The sequence below is a fragment of the Pteronotus mesoamericanus genome, unplaced genomic scaffold, assembly GCF_021234165.1.
Source record: "Pteronotus mesoamericanus isolate MK-2021 breed Mesoamerican mustached bat unplaced genomic scaffold, CSHL_Meso_final contig_591, whole genome shotgun sequence".
Taxonomy (NCBI): domain Eukaryota; kingdom Metazoa; phylum Chordata; class Mammalia; order Chiroptera; family Mormoopidae; genus Pteronotus; species Pteronotus mesoamericanus.
In genome coordinates this window covers 831,014-850,956 of record NW_026555208.1, presented here as the reverse complement: position 1 = coordinate 850,956, position 19,943 = coordinate 831,014, and the positions used below count along the sequence as shown (strand labels likewise).

General features: G+C 39.6%; 3 protein-coding genes across 3 annotated transcripts; 2 read left to right on the top strand and 1 right to left on the bottom strand.

Moving 5' to 3' along the window:
* The first annotated feature begins 1,349 nt into the window (after positions 1–1,349).
* Positions 1,350–2,894, top strand: LOC129076440 (ubiquilin-3-like). Its single transcript, XM_054580611.1, has one exon. The coding sequence runs from the start codon at positions 1,350–1,352 to the stop codon at positions 2,892–2,894; it is 1,545 nt and encodes a 514-aa protein (XP_054436586.1).
* Positions 2,895–7,378: 4,484 nt separating this feature from the next.
* On the bottom strand, positions 7,379–8,352 carry LOC129076500 (olfactory receptor 52D1). The gene has a single exon (XM_054580657.1). It carries the CDS (start codon positions 8,335–8,337, stop codon positions 7,384–7,386), a length of 954 nt encoding a protein of 317 aa, XP_054436632.1. The 5' UTR covers positions 8,338–8,352; the 3' UTR covers positions 7,379–7,383.
* Positions 8,353–18,400: 10,048 nt separating this feature from the next.
* LOC129076499 (olfactory receptor 51I2-like) lies at positions 18,401–19,345 on the top strand. Its single transcript, XM_054580656.1, has one exon. The coding sequence runs from the start codon at positions 18,401–18,403 to the stop codon at positions 19,343–19,345; it is 945 nt and encodes a 314-aa protein (XP_054436631.1).
* Positions 19,346–19,943: the final 598 nt, after the last annotated feature.

Below are 19,943 nucleotides of genomic sequence, written 5' to 3'. Positions count from 1 at the left end.
TTTACTTATCATGACAGCAGTGAGAAAGGGGAATAATTACATCAGTAGAAAGAAAAAAAATTCTGTTGGTGTTAATAAGCCAAGGAAGGAGTTTCTATAGGTGCTACTCAGCAAAGTTGTTCTTTAGCTATAGTCTGCGGTGCTAATTTCAAAGAATGCCTTTCATTTTCAGTATTCTCTTCAGGGTGTCTGCTCTACTGTTAGCTTTACACAGTTGTTCGGAATACACTGATTTTTTTTGGCCTAGTCCAAAGGTTTTTGAGCCTAGTTCAAACATTTCAAAGGTTTGAGGAGTAAGATGTACCAGGTAATTCCTCTGGGATGGCAGCTCTGACTCTTTATAATGGCAAAAACCTAAACCAGCCTGATGTATTCATTTTTACAGTAAAAAATTATAATTGCTACAGGGATTAGAGACTTTACCCTAGGGCTCCACCTGCCTAGAGCTGTCAAAACAGTGCCTGAGAGAGTTTCTGTTTTCACAGCCAAAAATGACCCCTCCCAAGTGACAAATCTCCTTTTCAAATATGCCTTAAATCTAATTGTTAAGTCCTAAAAACCTAAAGTGAGACTGTTACTTTCTCACAATTTCTCTTGTTCAGCTCTGTTCCTGTGAGAATTTAAATCATACTATATCTGTTCTTCATCTGTTTGGGAACAACTTTGTTTACAAGTTCTTGGTGAATATAATGCAATGCTGTCTTTCTTAGAACAAGGTAGATGGGTTGTTCAGCCTTGTGGTTCTCAGATGCAAGCTGCCTACAGGACCCCAAGTGAAAAACTGGATGGACTAATTTATACATTCCTTCATTCTGTTCATATAGAAGTGGGAACCTGTGGTCTTCACTAGGTCATGGTCACTACATAGTAATTTAGTGAAAGGTAGGTGACTAGAATCAATACTCTATAAACTGGTTCTATAGTTGCCTTTTCAACTCAGCTATATTCATTGATTGAACTCATTTGGTATGGCTTTCAACAGTAACATAGGCTTGTGCAAAAGATGTTTTAAAAAGAAGCATTAATTTTGTTTTTTCTATTGCTATTTAACTCAAGTCATAAAGAAAACCAACCTAAGGCAGACGGGTGAAACCTTTGCCCTTCCCCCATTCAGGTCTCAACTGTGACCTCATCACTGACATCATATCCCCTAAGGTGGCCCATGGAGAAGGGCAGCTGCTGTGTGTCAGGCCGGTAGGTGGCTGCAGGAGTAAATTGGGAGGTGGTATCTATAGGACGTGGGTGAGAGGACATCACTGGACACCCACTGGCCCCTGCCCCAGGTGTTTCAGTGTTACATCTAGTTTTCTACAGGTCTTCAGGTGGCCCTGTATTGTTCTCGAGAAAATATGGCACGGGCTAGGGAAGAAGGAGGGGACAGCCGCCTGGTGTCTGGTCGAGAGCCATCGCATATCATCAGAGTGTCTGTCAAGACCCTGCACGACTGCCAAGAATTTATGCTGGCAGAAAATAGCAATGTCCGCCACTTTAAGAAACAGATTTCCAAACGTCTCCACTGTGACACTAACCGACTGGCTCTCATTTTCACCGGAAAGATCCTCCGGGATCAAGACATTCTGAGCCAGCGTGGCATTCTTGATGGATCTACAGTCCACTTGGTGATGAGAACCCATCTGTCCAGTCCCCGAACTCTGCTGGACCCCATAGGCCACTGCACCCATCATCCTGAAGCCTCCACCTCAGACAGTGCTGGGATGGTAGCCAGGTTGGGCTGGTTAGCCCGGAGCTCGCCTGATTTGGCTGACTTCTTTGGCCAGCTGGCTCAACTCCTAATAGCTGCGCCTGAGCCTGTGGTGCAGTTCTTGGAAGATCCTCTGGTTCAAGGCCTGGCAAGTGAAAAACGAACCAACACCAGCCATGTTCCTGAATCCTCAAGGCCAGTAAAAAAACCTGAGCCAGCTGTTAGGACTCTGGAAAACTTGCAGAAGGGAGCTCAGCAACAGGAGGTCCTGCAGGTAGACAAGCGAGGGCTAGAGGCCTTGAAAGCAGTGCCAGGTGGTGATAATGCTATGCGTCCAGTTTGCTCTGATATCCAGCAACTCATGCTCTTCACTCTTCCTCCACTGGTTGCTTCCAGAGGCCACAACCAAGGTCCACAACTTTGCAGAGGGGAGACCAATGCTTATAGCAGTACTGATACCACCAGTGCCATCCCCACTGCCTCTGTCCCCTCCAGACCATTGGCACAGGAGGTCAATTCAGGATTGGTTGCCCAGGCCAGGGGAATGGCCTCAAACAAGGCCAATTCAGGCTGCAAGACCAGTATGCCAGACTCATACTTAGGCCAAGATCTTTCCTCCCAAAATGGCCAGCAGCCTATAGGGAAAGCCACACTAACCAGTCAGCTGGCACCCTCACCCTCTGCCTTGTGTAGAGCCTTGCATGTCCTTCAGCAAAATCCAGCTCTGCTACACCAGCTGGCCACTGACAGCCCCCTGCGACATCATATACCACTACTTCCCATCCTCACCAACCCACAAGCACTGCAGGCATTAGTACAGATAGAAAAGGGCCTGCAAGTACTGTCCAGGGAGGTACCTGATCTGGGACCATTTTTATGGGGCCCAGGTAAACCGCATGGGGCTACAGGAGCCCCTGAAACTAAGGATGCAGGACGGGGTCACAGACCAGACTCTGTGCAACCCACTGTGGCAGTTCTTCAGCTTCTCCATGCACTGGCCAATGTCTGCTCCCAGTCTACCCAATCCTCACTACCCTCATCCCTCCTCACTGAAAGCAGGTACCAGCAAGGACTGGAGCATCTGAAAGCCATGGGTTTTGCTAATCGTGATGCCAACTTGCAGGCCCTGATGGCTACAAGTGGAGATGTCCATGCTGCCATTGAGAAGCTGCTGAGGAAACCAGAGGTCTAGGTCCCCCCAGCTGATGCTCACAATGCATCACCTCATGGAGAGGGAGGAAAAGAAAGGGAAAGAGGAATGGAGGAGAAGTAGCTTATTTTGGGAGTTCCTCCTATTCAGATCATGTGCACAGTGGAATAGCCCAAGCCTGTTCTAGATTAAAAAAGATTGCTTGCATCTCATGGTGATGTCTATCTGGGGGTAGGTGGTCAAAGAGAATGTCATTTGGAGGAGGAAAGCATCATGTTAAATGGTCTTGGGTTTGTGTTTCACCTTCTCATACCCATAATCTCAGTATTTTCCAAATTTAGACATGAAGGGGGGAAATAATAATGTTTTTCAATATTTTTTCTTCTGCCCAGTTAGCAGCCCAGTTCCTCACCAACATTACCATTATCACCATAAGCCACCTCTAATCCTACTCGAGTGACTCTGAAGGCATCCTGGGATTCGCTACCCCAGAAAGCAATGGCTTTCTTTATGGACTCTGGGAGCCCCCCACTCTTTGACCATGTTTTTCTATCTTCAGGTCCAGTCTCTTTGTATTGCAGAAAAGATGTTTAACTTCCCCCTCAGCTAGGGCTCTTCCTTTGATATCTTCTTCCTGGGCCAGGATCCTGCTCTCATGAGATCCACCCCCACTACTTCAGAAGCTCCATCCTCTTCCTAAGCAGACTCCCTCCCTTTATGCTGGAAAATGCTTGACTCTGGTGCCTTATTGGTTACTGAACTTTATCTCTCCTTTTATCTCTGAATTTCTTGAAAGTGTCTGCCCTTCCAGAGATCATTTTTTACCACTCTCTGCAGTCTCTGACTTATCCCCAGTATGGGGCAGAGACTTTCTTGAAACTCTTTCTCATTCTTGGTCTTCCCATATTTTTCTATGGAATTTCATATATTGGCCTTTCTTTCTTCAAGCTGTTTCATTTAATCTATTTTTTACCCATTGTCTTATACCGTGGTGCTTCATGGGAGTATGTTACACCAGTTCCTTTATTCATCCTTCAAAATGTTTGGCCATTTCCTTGGTTTTTGCTCATATTTCTAATAATGTGGTTCCCAAAACTGAATTTCTTTGTACTTCCCACAGTCTACCCTTTGGGTGTCCCAGAGGAGCCTGTGGCTCAGCATGTCCAAATACAGTTCAACATGTTTTCCCTAATTCCCATTCCTACTTTAAATTCTGTAGTCCCAAAGTCTTAGTGAAAGGCATCAATATTTTTCCAAACTACCCATTATTTTCTGTACAACTCTGTTTTATCAGTGAGATGGTTCATGGCAGATGGGGCATGTGCCTTATTTAGTTTGCAATTTTCCTAAGGCCACACAGCTGGTGATTGACAGAGATAAGTAAATCCAAGCTCTTTGATTCCAGAGTTTATCCTCTTAGCCTTACACTGCCCCCCAGCCAGGGTCAATTTGTTTTCATGAAGTCAATGAGCAGAAAATGTGTCCCATGTGGCTCTGGCATAGAGGAAGATACAACTTAGGCTTCCCTTATTTAGAAGGGAAAAGTTTAGGGAATAATCCAAATCACAGTGAAGAAATTGCCTATGCCTACTTATAATAAGCACAAATAAAATCAAAATAAAATAATGCAGCAGTTAAATAGGAGGCAGGAGGAGGTGATAGGGCAGATTTCCTGAGGGCTCAGAGAAAAGGATTTTTCTTTTCTAATTGTACTTTACAAGAAACTGAATATTTGTGTGTGTGTGCGCGCGTGCGCGTGCGCATGTGCATGCGCGTGTTTTGTGAGAGAGACGTATGGACTGATCTGAAAGTGGTGTGGTGAATTCTAGTCCTGGGATGGGCTATGACATTGAGGATAACTCCGCAGGGTGGCTGCTCAGGATTTTACCAGAGCTGAATCACTCAAAGTCTAGTTCAAAGTATCTCCCTCAGCACAAAGAGTTAGGCTCAGGACTAAAAGAAACAAGAATATTCAATATAGCAGGATTCCATGGTTAGGCTTATTGTAGACTCTTCCCTGCAATTTGGTAATTTCATTGATTCCTCTGCAAGTGTATTACTTGCAAAGTGGTCTATCAGAAAGATTGCTTAAGTCTTTAGCAGGGCAATGCTCACAGAGCAGGCTGAATAATTTGCACATCCTTGATGATTGGTGACTTCTATCTTCCCTCAGAAGTCAAATTCCCTTTTTGTGTGTTCTTAAGAATGGATGATACTGAACACTGGGCTGTGGTGATCAGGAAAATGTCATGTGGGAAAACATTGCTTTTTCATATTAACCACTATCCTCACTTTACTTCAGGCTTGAGTTCACACTGATTGAAGGTTCTTAACACACACACAGACACAGACACAAGGAGACTTTGAGAGGTGACAGTTTAACACATTGTGGTGATAGCATCATGGGAGTATGCATTTGTCCAAACACATCAGGTATACACTATACATGTACAGTGTTTGTATATCAATTTTACCTCAAATAAAGCTGTTAAAAACTGATTGATATTGACTCATCACTGCTTCAGTAAATTCATAAAACTTGTAAGGGCTGCATATTTCTTCTGATCTTGGTCTGGCCTTGCAGGGCTCTAGGAATCTGATCTCAACCAGCTTCCTTGAGCTCTTCGAGCAATGCTCTCTGTTGCCTGTTCCTGCACAGTCGTCCTGTCCCCCCTTCTCTTCCAGCTCCTGTTCTACCCCTTTGCGTTTTCTCCTCTGAGTTCCTCTGAGGGCACAGACATGAGTGGTCCTGGCCCATGACAGTTTCCAGAGAGTCAACTTGCCTCTACAGCTAGACTTGGACGTTTCTATGGCCAGAACTGACATTTTTCCTTTTGTCTCACCAAATTGCAATCCTAAGTAAAAAACTGTTCCCTCTATTCTGATCCTTGTGAATGTGCATTCATCTGATCAGCCTAGTGAAGTATAAAATAAAATATAATTGTTTGAACATCTACTGTGTGTCAGACACTATGTTTAACATACATTGTCATTACTCATCACAATATCACAGTGAAAACATCATTCATTAATACAACAAAAAAAATAGGATATAATCCAGCATGGTCCATAATATTTTTCCATATTATTTATTGAGAGAATATTAACATTATGTAAGAAATCGATAAGATGCTTATTTTGATGAAGTTTTACAATCTTAAATGAATGAATCAATCAAGAAGTAAATAGATAAACAATATAGATTATTTTAGATCATACAAATATTATAAAACCATAGCTACTTTTATACATTTAAATATTTTTTAACCAAATACTATCAACTACCACCAACTTTTATGGGGTGTTTGATTTATGTCAGGTACTAAGGCTGGGACTGAGTAAGTAATATGGACTAGTTTATGCAGCTCATAGTAGATAATGATGTCAAGATTTTAGCCTAAGTATACCTGGATCCACATATTACATTTCTTTCCACTATAAAACACTTGATAACATATAAGATATTGTCCATATAAAAGAATAAACTTAGGACTATTAGCTTCTCTGAATTACAAGCTCTTAATTTAAAATGCAGATGACAACCACATTTTTGAGTCACTGGGAGGAGTATCTGTGGACTTATTTGTGTATTTTAGAACTGAAGTTATTAAGGTAGTAAACAATTATTTAGAAAGGCACTTGGATTCTGCGGCATCTTTCCTGAATCCTTAAGAAATTACTCTCTGGCTAAGAAAAAAGAGATCTCAAAATGGAAGACCAGGGAGGTGGAAAAAATGCAGTTTTCATGAGCGCTATTCATAATATAAGCACTGTATAAATATTTTTGAGTTGCTATGTGGTTATCACAATAACCTTGTGAAATGATATAACATAAAACAGGCTTAAATAAATTATAACTTCATTAATAATATTGAGAGAGGCTGCATAACTTTCTCATCTTATTGTATTGAATGTGTAACATGTTAGGCACTGTCTTAAGTTTTTTACATTCATCAATTTATTCCTCACTGCAACATTAACAGTTAGATATTGTCATCATCCTCCATTTAACAGTTTGTCAAACTGAGGCATAGAAAGATTGAATAAGATGTTCAAGGCCACAAAACTCAGAAGTAAGGGAACCAAGATTCAAATCCAGGTACTCTCTGACTTGAGACCTTGTGTACTTAATCACTCAAAATTGCAACTCAGATCCAATTTATTTCAAATGTTCTTTTTTTTTTCTTCTTGAACTCACAGTAGAATATCCCCACCATGAAACCCAGAATCCTTTCAGAACAATAACTGACTTACTCTTTAATAAATGGTAGGTACTTCTGAGACAACATTAAAAATATTATCACCTTTCTGGCTATTCAGAGTTGCTTAAGGAACCTCAGGAAAAAAACATATTTTAATGTGTAATTATTGATGTCTCCAATTCATTTGGCCTTTTCTTTTCTTTCCAGAGTTTTCTCCCATGTAAACACATCCCTCTAATATCACATATCATAGGTCTCCACCCATGTAAATGCATCTAAACAGCTATTATACAAATTTAATCATCTCACTTCCAACCTCTGCTCAGAATTCACATTGAAATCTTTAAGTGAAGTAATCTTAGAAGTCGACTCCGAATTTCCTTGGTCCGAGCCCCATAGATAACCGGGTTGAGCACAGGAGGCACTAGCACATAGAGATTAGCCAGAAAGATGTGCACATGCTTGGGGACTCGGTGTTGGCCAAAACGGTGGGTGAGGAAGGAGAAGAAGGCGGGAATGTAGAAGACCAAGATGACCCCAAGGTGGGATCCACAGGTACTCAAAGCCTTGTGCTGGGCATCGCGGGAGGGAAGACGAAAAACAGCATGAAGGATAAAACCATAGGAGACAGTAATGAGAATAGAATCCAGACCCATGGCCAGCAGAGCCACAGTCAGTCCATAGATGATATTGACAGTGATGTTGGCACAGGCCAATCGAGCAATGCCCATGTGCTCACAGTATGTGTGCTCCATGATATGGTGCTGACAGTAGGGCAATCGCCTCAATAAAAAGATGAAGGGGGAAACAATGGCCACACTACGGAATATCCCAACAAGGCCAATTTTGGCTATGACTGTATGGTTGAGGATGACTGTGTATCTCAGTGGGTTGCAGATGGCCACATATCTATCAAAGGCCATGGCAAGAAGGATTGAAGACTCCAAAGCATAGATAGAATGGACACAAAACATCTGGGCCAAGCAACCACCAAAGGAAATCTCACCAGCCTGGAGCCACAAAATAGCCAGCATTTTGGGCACAGTGGTGGAGCTGAGAGCCAGGTCAGAGAGTGAGAGAAGGCAAAGGAAAAGGTACATGGGTGCATGAAGTACGTTGTCCATGGCAATAATCAAGATGAGGGCAGCATTCCCAGCCAGTGCTACCAAATACATGGCACAAAAGGGGATGGCAATCCAGATGTGGGCCCACTCCAGCCCTGGGATTCCCGTCAAGAAGAGAGTGGCTGGGAGACTGTCATCACTACTGTTGGAAGTTGACATTCTGCCAGCAAATAAAAAATTATCCAAGAGGTGCTAGTACACCTGTCCTGTAACATTAAGTATTTGAGTCATTCACATAAAATGATGATCTTTTCTGTTAACAATCTATTTTAGATTGAAAAAAAAAATTTGTTATTAAAATGTTCCAGAATCTTAAAAGACACTATTACATATAATCCATTTTTGTCACCTGCCATGTTCTATGTTCTAAGCACCAAACTAAAAATTTAAGCATATTCCCTGTGTAATTCTTCCAGACTTATCTCCTACTACATCCTGCACATTATTCACTTTCTTGTGTCCACATACATCTAGAAAAAATTTCTTGCTTCTTTTTTCAGTTTATACTATTCCATTTGCTCAAGGAACACATTTCCTTTTCTTTTTTGTTAGCCTCTCTGGTTAGTTTGTAAATATTAGATAGTGCCTCTGCCTCCCAGAAGCCTTTTTCTAATCTAGTTCTTAGTCATCTTTATATTTTTTATTAATCCATTACTTTGCAAAAGTCTATTGAGCTGGGAACTATGTTTTTACACAGTTGCAAAATCTGTGCAACATATCTGTATCTAGAAATTTTGCTCAGTATTCACTAAAAGACTCAATTCTGATAACTCTTAATAATATACCATTGACATCTTGCCTTAATGTCATAATATTTTACTGACTGAATCTGTGTTTGTAACATATCTGCCCAGCTATACACCAAATAGCTTATTTTTATATCTCACCTAAAGTCTCTAGCAAGAGTCTAGGTGACCTAAATATATTCAAATGCATTATTAAATAACTACAGTGTTTTGAGCATGCATGAGGGTTAACACATAAAAATGTAAGACATGTATCAGACATGCTAGGTGGGAAAACAACACTGCTAACTATCGTAAAGCCAGTTCAATGTACTGTGTGCCCAACAGTGGAATGGTTGGATTAGTGGTTTGATCAGAATGTCAATTGATAATAGAAACAGACTGAAGGGTTGAGTGGAGTGTTCTAGAGTTCACCAACAGTAGATATCCTGAAAGAGTGAATTATTTTTTGCTGTAGAGAGCTAGTATTATGTACATCCCTCTCCCCACCTTCAGTAACATTATATACCTGAAAGAATTCTTTGTAGGATGCCTGGAATCCTGAATTTTAGTCCTGATTTTATCACAAGAGTATTATATAACCTGGGACAATTCTTTCCCTTGTCTGAGAAGTCTCGATTTATAAAAAGTAACAAATTGGTAACTACAGTATAGTCACAGAGATATAAAGTACAACACAGGGAATATAGTCAATAATATTATAATAACTATGTATGGGGCCAGGAGGGTACTTGAAATATCAGGAAGATCAGTCTGTAAAATTCATGGTTGTCTAACCAGTATGCTGTACATCTGAAACTAATAGAGAACAATATTGAATGTAAACTGTAATTGAGAAATGAAAACAATAAAAACCAACAATTCTGGAATTCTAGTCTTGCTTTTCTACCATTCACTATTTAGTATTGGTAAGTCTCATGAACTTTTTGAGACTCAATTTTCTCATTTCTGAATTGGGAATGACAACACCTGGCTAATTTATCTCACATAATTTTTGTGGTTGAGCAAGAGTAAAGTATATGGAATTAAAATGTTTGGACACTAAAAACAATGTCCTCCCCATTTTTACAAGCTCTTTGTCTCATAGCTGCATATGGGAGTAACACAGAGTATAATAATCATACTCACCTCTGTCTTGTCAAGAGAAGTCCATGTTCAGAGAAGTGAACTGATAAAATCCAGATCACAAAGCTTGTGTTACTGTCAGAACTAAAATTAGGCCCCAGTTCTCCTGATTTAATATTTGGTGTTTTCATTGCACTTACTGTCCATTTATATGGCCAAAAACTTAATTCCTACCTTTTTTTTTTTTTAAGCAAAAAAAGTCTAATAACAGTATCTAATGCTGCAATCACGTTACTTCTCTGGATCCCAAAGAGACTGATGAAAGTGGAGAGCCCCTCTGATTTGCCTAGAGACTTTCACTAATGGCCCCAAGCCACTAGAAGGAAGAAGCCTGTGTGGTGGAGAGAGGGTTGAAGTCACTATCATCTGCTCTACTCCTTTATCTCTAGCCTATCCTTAACTGCAACAGAAGATTTTAAATCGTTATTATAAGGAAGCTGCTACTTTGTGAGCGTCTGTGCATGTGAGAACCAGAAAGATTAGAGCAAGTTTAGAGAACAAGCAAGGTTGTTTTCCAGGGAAACGAGTGGGGAAGAGACTGAACTGAAGCAATACCGTGGGTGGAATAAGGCATCCTCCCAAATTTGTCTCATTCAGTCATGTCTCTGAGTCACTATGATGGTTAAGTTTGTCACTTCTCCCTCTGAGTGAGACCTGGACTTCAGTAAATGAACTCTGAGTTCTTTATTTCAACCCAGATTTTTGAGGAATCTGATTTCCAGCGAGTGGTGTGTGTTTACAAGCTGCGGTTGCAGCTCTGTGACCCTTGTCAGTGTGAGGCTATGTGGGAAGGTATGTGATGTACTAGGAGCTTGTACAGGTACAGTATACCGGAATACAATGGCTTGTTTAGAGCTGTGTTTTTGTACTGGTTGTACAGGTGTGATTTGGAAGATAGGTGTTTGAGTGTTGATATGTCTGGATTGAAATGGAGTGTGGATTGAAATATGTAATCTGTCCCCAGTTTTGTGAGACCAGTTAGTTAGTGTCTTCAGTTTAGCCCTGGGTTCCAGTCTCCTCTGGTCATGGGCTTAGAAAGTGAGGTTATTAATTGACTCTTTGTGACATTCAGGTGTGAAAACCCAGGGGCCCTGCTCTACTTATTTGAGCCATTGTGCTCATTTGTAGGGAGAGAATAAGGAGAGGTTAAAACAGGGAGAAAGAAATGAGGAACGGAAATTTTCTCTAGAGAATTTTCAAGAAATGTGGAAATGAAACCCAGTAATTTTTGTTTCTCTTCCCTGCTCTTCTTTTATCTTTTCTCCCCTTTATCTTCTTTCCTCCTTAATACTGTGTACCTCACTGAATATTGGTACATTGTGGATTCATGGTATTCTGTGTATACAGGGCATTACTGATGTTATATGCAAAGAGCATGGGAGTAATTGGCAGTGGGCATTTTTATGCTCCATTTTCTTATTAGACTTCATTTCACAAAATGTAAGTTCAAAATTAATGATTAAGAATTCCAACAGCATGGAAGCAGAACATTGAAGGAAACACAGGACCCTTATGAGCATGGGGCTTATGCTACATGCCTACAAGCCAGCACTAGGAGCGAACAACATCAATTCTCTGGCGAGATCCCTTTGTATTTGATATTAGCCATACATCAAACTTTGTACCAAGGATTTCTTCCATCAAAGCCTTCAAAGTACTATAGCCTTTCCCTTGTACATACAGTAGTCCCCTCCTTTATTTATTGGGGATATGTTCCAGGGCCCCCCTGTGGATGCCTGAAACCATGGATAGTACCAACCCCTATCTATAGTATATTCTCCTCTATATATACATATATACCTGTAATAAAGTATAAGCTATGCTTGAGCTTTGGAGCCATTGTGAAGTAAAATAAGGGTTACTTGAACACAAGCACTGTGATAGTGCAGCAGGCAACCTGATAACTGAGATAATTACTGAGACACCAATGGGCAGGTAGTGTAGATAGTGTGGACATGCTGGACAAAGGGATAATTCAGGTCCCCCATGGTATGGTACAATATTTTGTCACACTCTTCAAGGTGGTGTTCAATTTTAAACTTATAAGTTGCTTATTTGGGGATTTTTCCATTTAACAATTTCAGGCTGTGGTTAACCAGAGGTACCTGAAGTCATAGAAAACAAACCACAGAAAAAGGGAGACTGCTATACCTATCTTCTCTCACATTAATTCAAACTCATGTGTTCAAAATTTTTGCCTGGGTACTTCGTAAAATAATTTTGAAATAGTATAGGATGTTGACATTTAAAAATTCTCATTTAGCTCTGGCCAGGTAGCTCAGTTGTTTAGAGCATCTTCCCAATACACCCAGGTTGCAAGTTTGATCCCCGGTTGTCAAGGCACATACAAAAATCAACCACTGACTGCATAAATAAGTGGGAAAACAAACCCATGTGTTGTTTCTCTCTCTCTCTCCTCCTTTCTCTCTCTAAAATTCAATCAATAAATTAAAATGCACTAAAATTGTCATTTAATATCTAAATAGTATAAAAGGATATGTTTAATCTATTACAAATAGTGATATTTTAAAATAAAACTGCCACCAGTTTTTAAATTGTATTCTATGGAGCTTTTTTTAGAGTGATGAAAATGTTCTAAAATTAGATATTGATGATGGTTGCACAACTTTGTACATATACTAAAAAACACAAAATTATATACTTAATTGAATTTTATGTGTTATATATTAATAGCGACATTTTAAAAAATAATAGAAGTATGTAATCATTGACACTTAAAAGACTCTGTGACACTATAGATGAAGCTTATATAAGCCCTGAGGGACAGAGGAAGGGGTCAGGTTTGTCTTTCAGATCTTCCATGGTGGTCTTCGGGGAAAGTCGTAAGTTTCCAGTCCCAAAGACAAGAGAGACTGATTTTAGCTGCTGCTTCTGCTTCTTTCCATTCTTCTTTCCACTCTTCTCCTTCTCCTCCTCTTTTTTCTTCCTCTTTCTTCTCCTCCTCCTTCTTTGTTGTTGTTGTTGTTGTGCTTCTTCTTCTTGTTCTTTCTTCTTTCTCCTTCTTCTTCCTCCTCCTCTTCCTCTTTCTCTTCTTCTTCTTCCCTTCCTCCTTCTCCTTCTTCTTTGAGGGAGGTTGCAGAAGGAGAGGTAAAGACAGAGAGACAATCAAATAAGAAAGAAAAGATAAATAGAAAAAAGATAAGGATGGTAATGATCAACAGATAGATGAGGCATGCTCCAGGGTCTCGGTTGGATAAAAATTATTAGGTTTTCTGAAAATGTTAAGTGAATAAATGAATAGTCTATGTTTGAATGCAGCTCTGCCACTCAGTGGTAATATTACTTTGAAACTAATTTAACCTTTTGAGCACTTATTTTTCTCACCTGTAATATGGGTAGAGAGAATTTCCCTTCAATTTGGTTGTTAGATTTAAAAGAGACAATGCCCACAAAGTTTTTAATGAAGCTGAGGGAATGTTGAATACTGCATATTGTTGATGATTATATATCTGTCACCTTCAACTGTAGTCAACCTTACATTTTGTCTTTTGAAAGTCCCCTAAGGAGCAGGTCCTGGAGTGGGGAAAAGAAACCCTGGGCATGAAGGTCAAGAAGGATGAATTATATTCCTGGTTTACTGTTTACTAGAACTGGGATCCTTGGCACTCACATTCCTTACCTGCCAGAGGTTCCTTAGGACCCATCCTCAGGAGCCAGAAAACATGGTATGGAGGGAGGTAGGCCCTGCTCAGGTGGAAAGAGAGGAGAGAAGATGTTGCCTTGATCTTTCCAACAGGTCTCAGTCACACATGGGAATAGATGGAAAGAAGCATCCACCCAGATCCCACTGTGAGGAACTAATTGCCAACAGGATTTGGCTGCAGGTATTATGGCCTACCATAGCCCCTCCACTGATCAGAGGAGGGTAGTCTTGTGAGACTGAGCCTTTAACCTGTGGGATCTAATGCAGTCTCTGGGTAGGTGGTATCAGAATTTATTTGAATTGTAGGGCACCCGGCTAGTTTCCAGGAGTGCGGGGAAACTATCCCCCAACCCTCTTACCATTCTTCTAAAGCACACATAGTGTAATTGGTATCAGATCTTTAGGGTGCTTCGCAAAGTGCATGACACAACAAAATTTTTCTACAAACATTTGGCAAAGGAGAAAAATATATTGCACTTAAATAAAAAAAAAATGGTATCCAATTAATAAAAAAAAAGTTCCTAAAATAAAGTGTGAAAGAGAAAGGCTCTCAGCAAACAGATATATTTAAAAAAAAAAAAAAAAAAAAGGAAAAAAATAAGTGATCAAGGAAACAGGATATCAACCCAGAGAGCAATAGAACAAATTCCTGATGCCAACTGCATAATAGAGCTGGGAAGCAACTGATGCAGAAGGAAGCAAGAAAATGAGGGCTTCAGGGAGAAATTACCAAGGAAATTAAGAAGAACGTAGTGAAATGTGTACGCTGAGCTACTGTGTTTCCTTAAGAATCTCCTGAACCACAATATTAATGGTTAAATTATTCATCTACACATTCATTCCTATGACTAAAATTGTATCTAATCTTGAATGAAAGACTCAAATTTATAATCATTTTGTTAACGTAGACCTTACATCATGCATCCTTAGGGTACGGACTGTGGCCTTGTAATAAATAAAAAGAGTATTTTTTTCATAAGGGAAAGTTTAAGGAGATAACTTATGACAAAGGAATAATAGACATAAAATTCAAATAAGTCCATGTGTACTGATCAGGGCATGAGTGATTTCCTCCCTTTCCCATGACAGTCAGTATGATTGTGAGAAGCTCTAGGAGTGTATTAGGTAATGCACTGAATTCTACTGCATCTTTAGCCTGGTTAGTCTCAGACAAACATTAGATATGAGAAGTTCTTTCTAAACCTAACTTCTTTTATTATCATAATCCAGTCCAAGTATGTGTCCCCTGTTACTAATCACTATTCCTTTCAGCTCTATCGGCTAGTATTTTCCTAGAAATGAATGAAAACTATTAGATAATTTATTCTTATTTTGTTGTACACTTACATCAACATTCATTCCCAATTGTTTTACCTTCAGGATCCAATGTTTGGTATTGAAACACAATCATTATTATCTAGTAAGTGCTAAATGGCAGCCAATAGGCTAAATGCTTTGCATGTCATATGTTGTTTAATTGTCCCAGTCATTCTAGGATGTAAGAGTGATTATAACTTATTTTTTAGGTGAAAAAATGAAACAGTGTGTGAGTTAGAAACTTTCTCAAAGCAAGTGGCATATTCTAGACTCAAGCTCAGGTCCATATATCTGAAAACTTTACCAGCTAATCCTTATTACTTACATCATCTCCCTAGCAGATGTTCAATAAACATTTCTGCATACTGCAGCACTCTCAACTACTTCTTAACTAAGGCAAGTATTTTCTATAATTGGACTTATAATTATACTCTGGGTATGGTCGGCCACAGCGTAACAATGCTTCTTATCATGACTGAGGCCAATTTGATGGATGATCCAGGTGAGAATTTCACATGTTCTAATAAATTCAGATGTTGAAGTTAATTTATATATGACTTAAGCACTCTTCATAGGATTCTTGTGGATATCTATCATAGTTGTATGATAAATACAACTATCTATCATACCATATAGTTGTATGGTAAAAAAAGCCATAAGCTAAGTTAGAAGACCTAGGTTTAAATATCCTGCCATGGACAAGCTGTATAAATTTGAGATGTCTGTTTTTCTTTCTAGGCTCTAATGATCTGTTCTCTAAAATGAGGGACTATATAGAATATTCTTGGAGGGCCAGTCCTGAACTTTTCCGCTTCTGCATATGAGCAATGAAATGCTAATTCAGAGAGGTGTGCGGCACTGTGGATACTCCATATTCCCAGTAGTCCATGAGCTCCTGAGCTATTATAAATTCATTTCCTGGAGGCAGCCTTATATTGCTCAGGCCACGCAGTTGGCAGAGGGAACTGGTGGCTATGCTCAGGGCATGCAGGACCCCCACTACTGCTCTCCCTTTCTTTGCACTTTCCATGCATGGAGCTGGCACAAGCAGGTAAATTGGGGTGTCAGACACTCTAGACTTAAGCCTAAGGCAGTCTGCCTTTAGTTTAAAAATTCTGAGTATTAGAGCATGAAGTATGAAGGAAGAAATGCTGTCCCTAATCTGGTCAGGTTTTTGTTTTTTGGTTTTTTCTGCATCCTTTCACTTTTATCACCTTCCCAGTTTTATATTTTCCATCTGTTGTTCATTAGCTGAAATCCAGCCATGCTTTCTGTGTCAAGTCATTGCTTTCCCCGCAGAGACACCATATTAGGCTACGCTTTGGATATAGATGCCTTGGTGTTAAGAAGCACCCCCACATTTTTCTCAGAATAATATGGTATGGAGGAGTATATAAAAAGACACTGGATGCTTTGGAAACCACGTGGCAGGGCCTTACTTAGTGCTAAAAGACTTCAAATAGAGAGTGTCTACATATTGCACACAGAGGCAAACAAAAACTTTTAGGAGGTATTTTCAGGTAGGAAAAGTAAAGGGGTCCTAAGAATATGGAAAGACCAAAAGAATTGCATAGAGAAGGAGCACAGATGAAGGAACAAAGGCAGATATAAGGTAGACTTTAGAACTCAAGTTGTACAGTCTTTGTATGTAAGAGTTTCTACTACTGTCCACCTTTGGATCTATACAACCTCTATAGCTAAGTTTCTTAGCATTTTCAATTTACAACAAAGTCAAAACCCAGAAGGGATCTGTTACTTACTTAGTACACCTCTTGTTCAAGACCCTGAACTAACCATGGCTGGGACTGAAACAAAAAGGAGAGTCGGGGTTGAATTCCTGCACCTGGTGAGTCAGTAGAAAAGACAGGACTCACCCAGCTATAATGCAGGGCAGGGAAAGAAACAAGTACAGATAGAGATGCAAACCTATAGTTGTGAGAACAATGGGAGAGAAGTTACCTCTGCTGGCAATGACAAACCAAGTATTCATGAAAGAGGGCATCATTGATCCTGGGCCTGGAACATAGTTTGAATGGGTATGCGCATTCTGGGAAATGTTTGCGAGTTGAGGAACTGTGGTTCATGTTTGGATAAGAGCAAATAGACCTATGTGGGTATCTTGTGGTATAAGGAAGAAAATTTTAAGACTTCAGGCCAGAAATATTAATTTAATACTGACCACACAGACAGAGTGTACTGACAGAGGGCCTTCAAGTCTAGGCTAATGAGTTTGGATTTGATCCCTTCGCAATGAGGGAACTTGCAAGGTTTCTAATCAGGCAACACTATTTTTAGATTTGTCTTTTAAAAATATTAGTTTTACTCCAGAATAGAGAATTAAATAGAGAGGCATGAGATTTATTTAGGACACTGTTATTATGGTACAAGTATGCAATTTCTTGGATCTGAAGTATGAAGTATGAAAGTCAAAGAAAATGAAGAAAAATGCTGACAGAGGTGCTTTGGGGTTAGTATTTTTATCAGTTGTTACTGAGTTTACTGTAGAATGTAATGGGAAGAGAGTCAGTGATGTTGGGATTTTGAGTCTCAATCTTAGATACAATGATGTTTTTATTAAAGAGATGAAGAACACAGATGAGAAGCAATTCCGTGGTATAGGAAAATGACTTTAATTACTAAGTAATTATTAATAATACTTTATTATTACTTATTATTAAATGATTATTCAATTCTAAAATAAATTATTTAAACAGATTTTCTACAAATTAAGTTATTCAGGAAGAAAAGTAATGTCATAAGATAAATGGATATAAGAATAAAAAGATGAGTGGAAATATGAGAGCCAAATGCATTTGATGAACTTCTGGACAATTATCTCTGTGTATGGTTAGCTTTCTCTCCATCCATCTTACGTCTGGACAAATATCTGGGAGAACTGAGAGACTGCAAAGGAATAGAAAAGCTAGGGAGTCATAATAAAGTAGTAAATGTTCAGTAGCATAAGAAAGTGGAAAGAAACTTTATAGTTCAATGAATAAGTCAAATGCCCAGAAAGAGGGCAGAATGGTTTTGCCATAAATTTTAAACAAAATTTTGCCCACAGATTGATAAAGACTTCATAGCTTTAAATGTGAGAAAGAGCAAAGTGGCAATAGGCAGAGATGTAAAGAAAGGCAATATAGTCTCTATAGCCAGCTAGATAAGTTGAGAAAACTCAGGCAATTTCAGAAATGTTGGTGACAATGAGAAATGAGAATGTGTTTTGGTGAACAAAACTGATTAATGCCATAAAGTGAGGGGCTGGATGGTATATCGGAGTCTTAAAATATTAGTCCTAGACCACAGATAAAATTGTATGTTTGTTTTCTTTACAGAATAGTGATCAGAGAATTTAAGAAATTGTTCCAGCATGGGAAGTAACCCTGACAACAGTTCAAAGTTGCCTTCTTTCATCCTGACAGGTCTGCCAGGGCTGGAGATCTCACAACACTGGATGTTTCTGCTCCTTGGAACTCTCTACATTGTCTCCATTGTGGGCAATGCCCTCATCCTTTTTATTATCAAGGAGAAGCAGAGCTTGCATCAGCCTATGTACTACTTCTTGTCCCTGCTATCAGTTAATGACTTAGGTGTGTCTTTTTCCACTCTGCCCACGGTGCTAGCCACGTTTTGTTTTCACTTACGGAAGATCAGCTTTGATTCTTGCATGACTCAAATGTTCTTTATCCACCTCTTCTCCTTCACAGAGTCTGGGATTCTTCTGGTTATGAGTTTTGACCGCTATGTGGCCATCTGTAACCCACTGCGCTATGCCACAGTGCTCACTGATGCTCGTGTGGCACGCATGGGCATGTCTGTTGTCATTCGCAGTTTCTGCATGGTTTTCCCACTACCTTTCCTTCTGAAGAGGTTGCCTTTCTGCAAGAACAATGTACTCTCCCATGCCTACTGTCTGCATCCAGATCTGATCCGCCTGCCCTGTGGCGACATCACCATCAATAATATTTTTGGTCTATTCATTGTCATCTCTACCTTTAGCCTGGACTCTGTACTCATTCTTCTCTCCTATGTGTTCATACTACGCTCTGTACTTGCCATTGCCTCTTGGGAGGAACGATTAAAGACACTCAACACATGTGTATCACACATGTGTGCTGTGCTCATCTTCTATGTTCCCATGGTTGGTGTGTCCATGATGGCTCGCTATGGGAGGCATGCTCCACAGTATGTGCACACACTCATGTCCCTCATTTATCTCTTTGTTCCTCCAATGCTCAACCCTGTTATCTATTCCATCAAAACCAAAGAGATTCGTCAAAGTCTTTCCAAAATGCTACTGGGAACCAAGATTTAAGCAGGAATCACAGTGAAAGGTCAAGATGCAGAGAATATTTATTGTTATTTGACAAGTTTGAGTTTTCCAAACCTATTTTAATAAGACTTTAAAAATTTCCTTTTGGCACTAATCTACTGTTAGGATTTCTACCACATGGTGTTTATTGATATCCTGGAACTAGCTAACATTCCAGTCAGTGTGTTTTGGCAAGGTAAACTGAGTCATAATTTAGCAAAAAACATTTGCTCAATTTTTCTTTTTATTTTAATTCAAAATGTACATCCTCATAATCAGTCCCCAAACTTGTCACGTTGTGTTTTTATTATCATTGTTTAAAGCAAATCATCACAAAGAAAACTACGTATTATCATGGAAATAGTGCCACAATGGGTGAAAGATTCTTTTCCTTAGTATTTGGCAGATACACTATTTTACCTTCCTACCAACAGTGTGTAGGGTCCAGATCCCTCCACATCCCTGCCAACACTTGTTGCCTTTCATTCTTTTTGTTAAATCATCATCTTGACCACTGTGAACTGATAATTTCTGTGGTTTCAATATGTATTTTTTGATAATTAGAGACATTGAATATTTTCCATCTATTGTTGGTCATTGC

Bases quoted from the DNA above. Each gene is read 5' to 3' on its own strand.
- LOC129076500 (XM_054580657.1), bottom strand. From the start codon at position 8,337: ATGTCAACTTCCAACAGTAGTGATGACAGTCTCCCAGCCACTCTCTTC.
- LOC129076440 (XM_054580611.1), top strand. From the start codon at position 1,350: ATGGCACGGGCTAGGGAAGAAGGAGGGGACAGCCGCCTGGTGTCTGGT.
- LOC129076499 (XM_054580656.1), top strand. From the start codon at position 18,401: ATGGGAAGTAACCCTGACAACAGTTCAAAGTTGCCTTCTTTCATCCTG.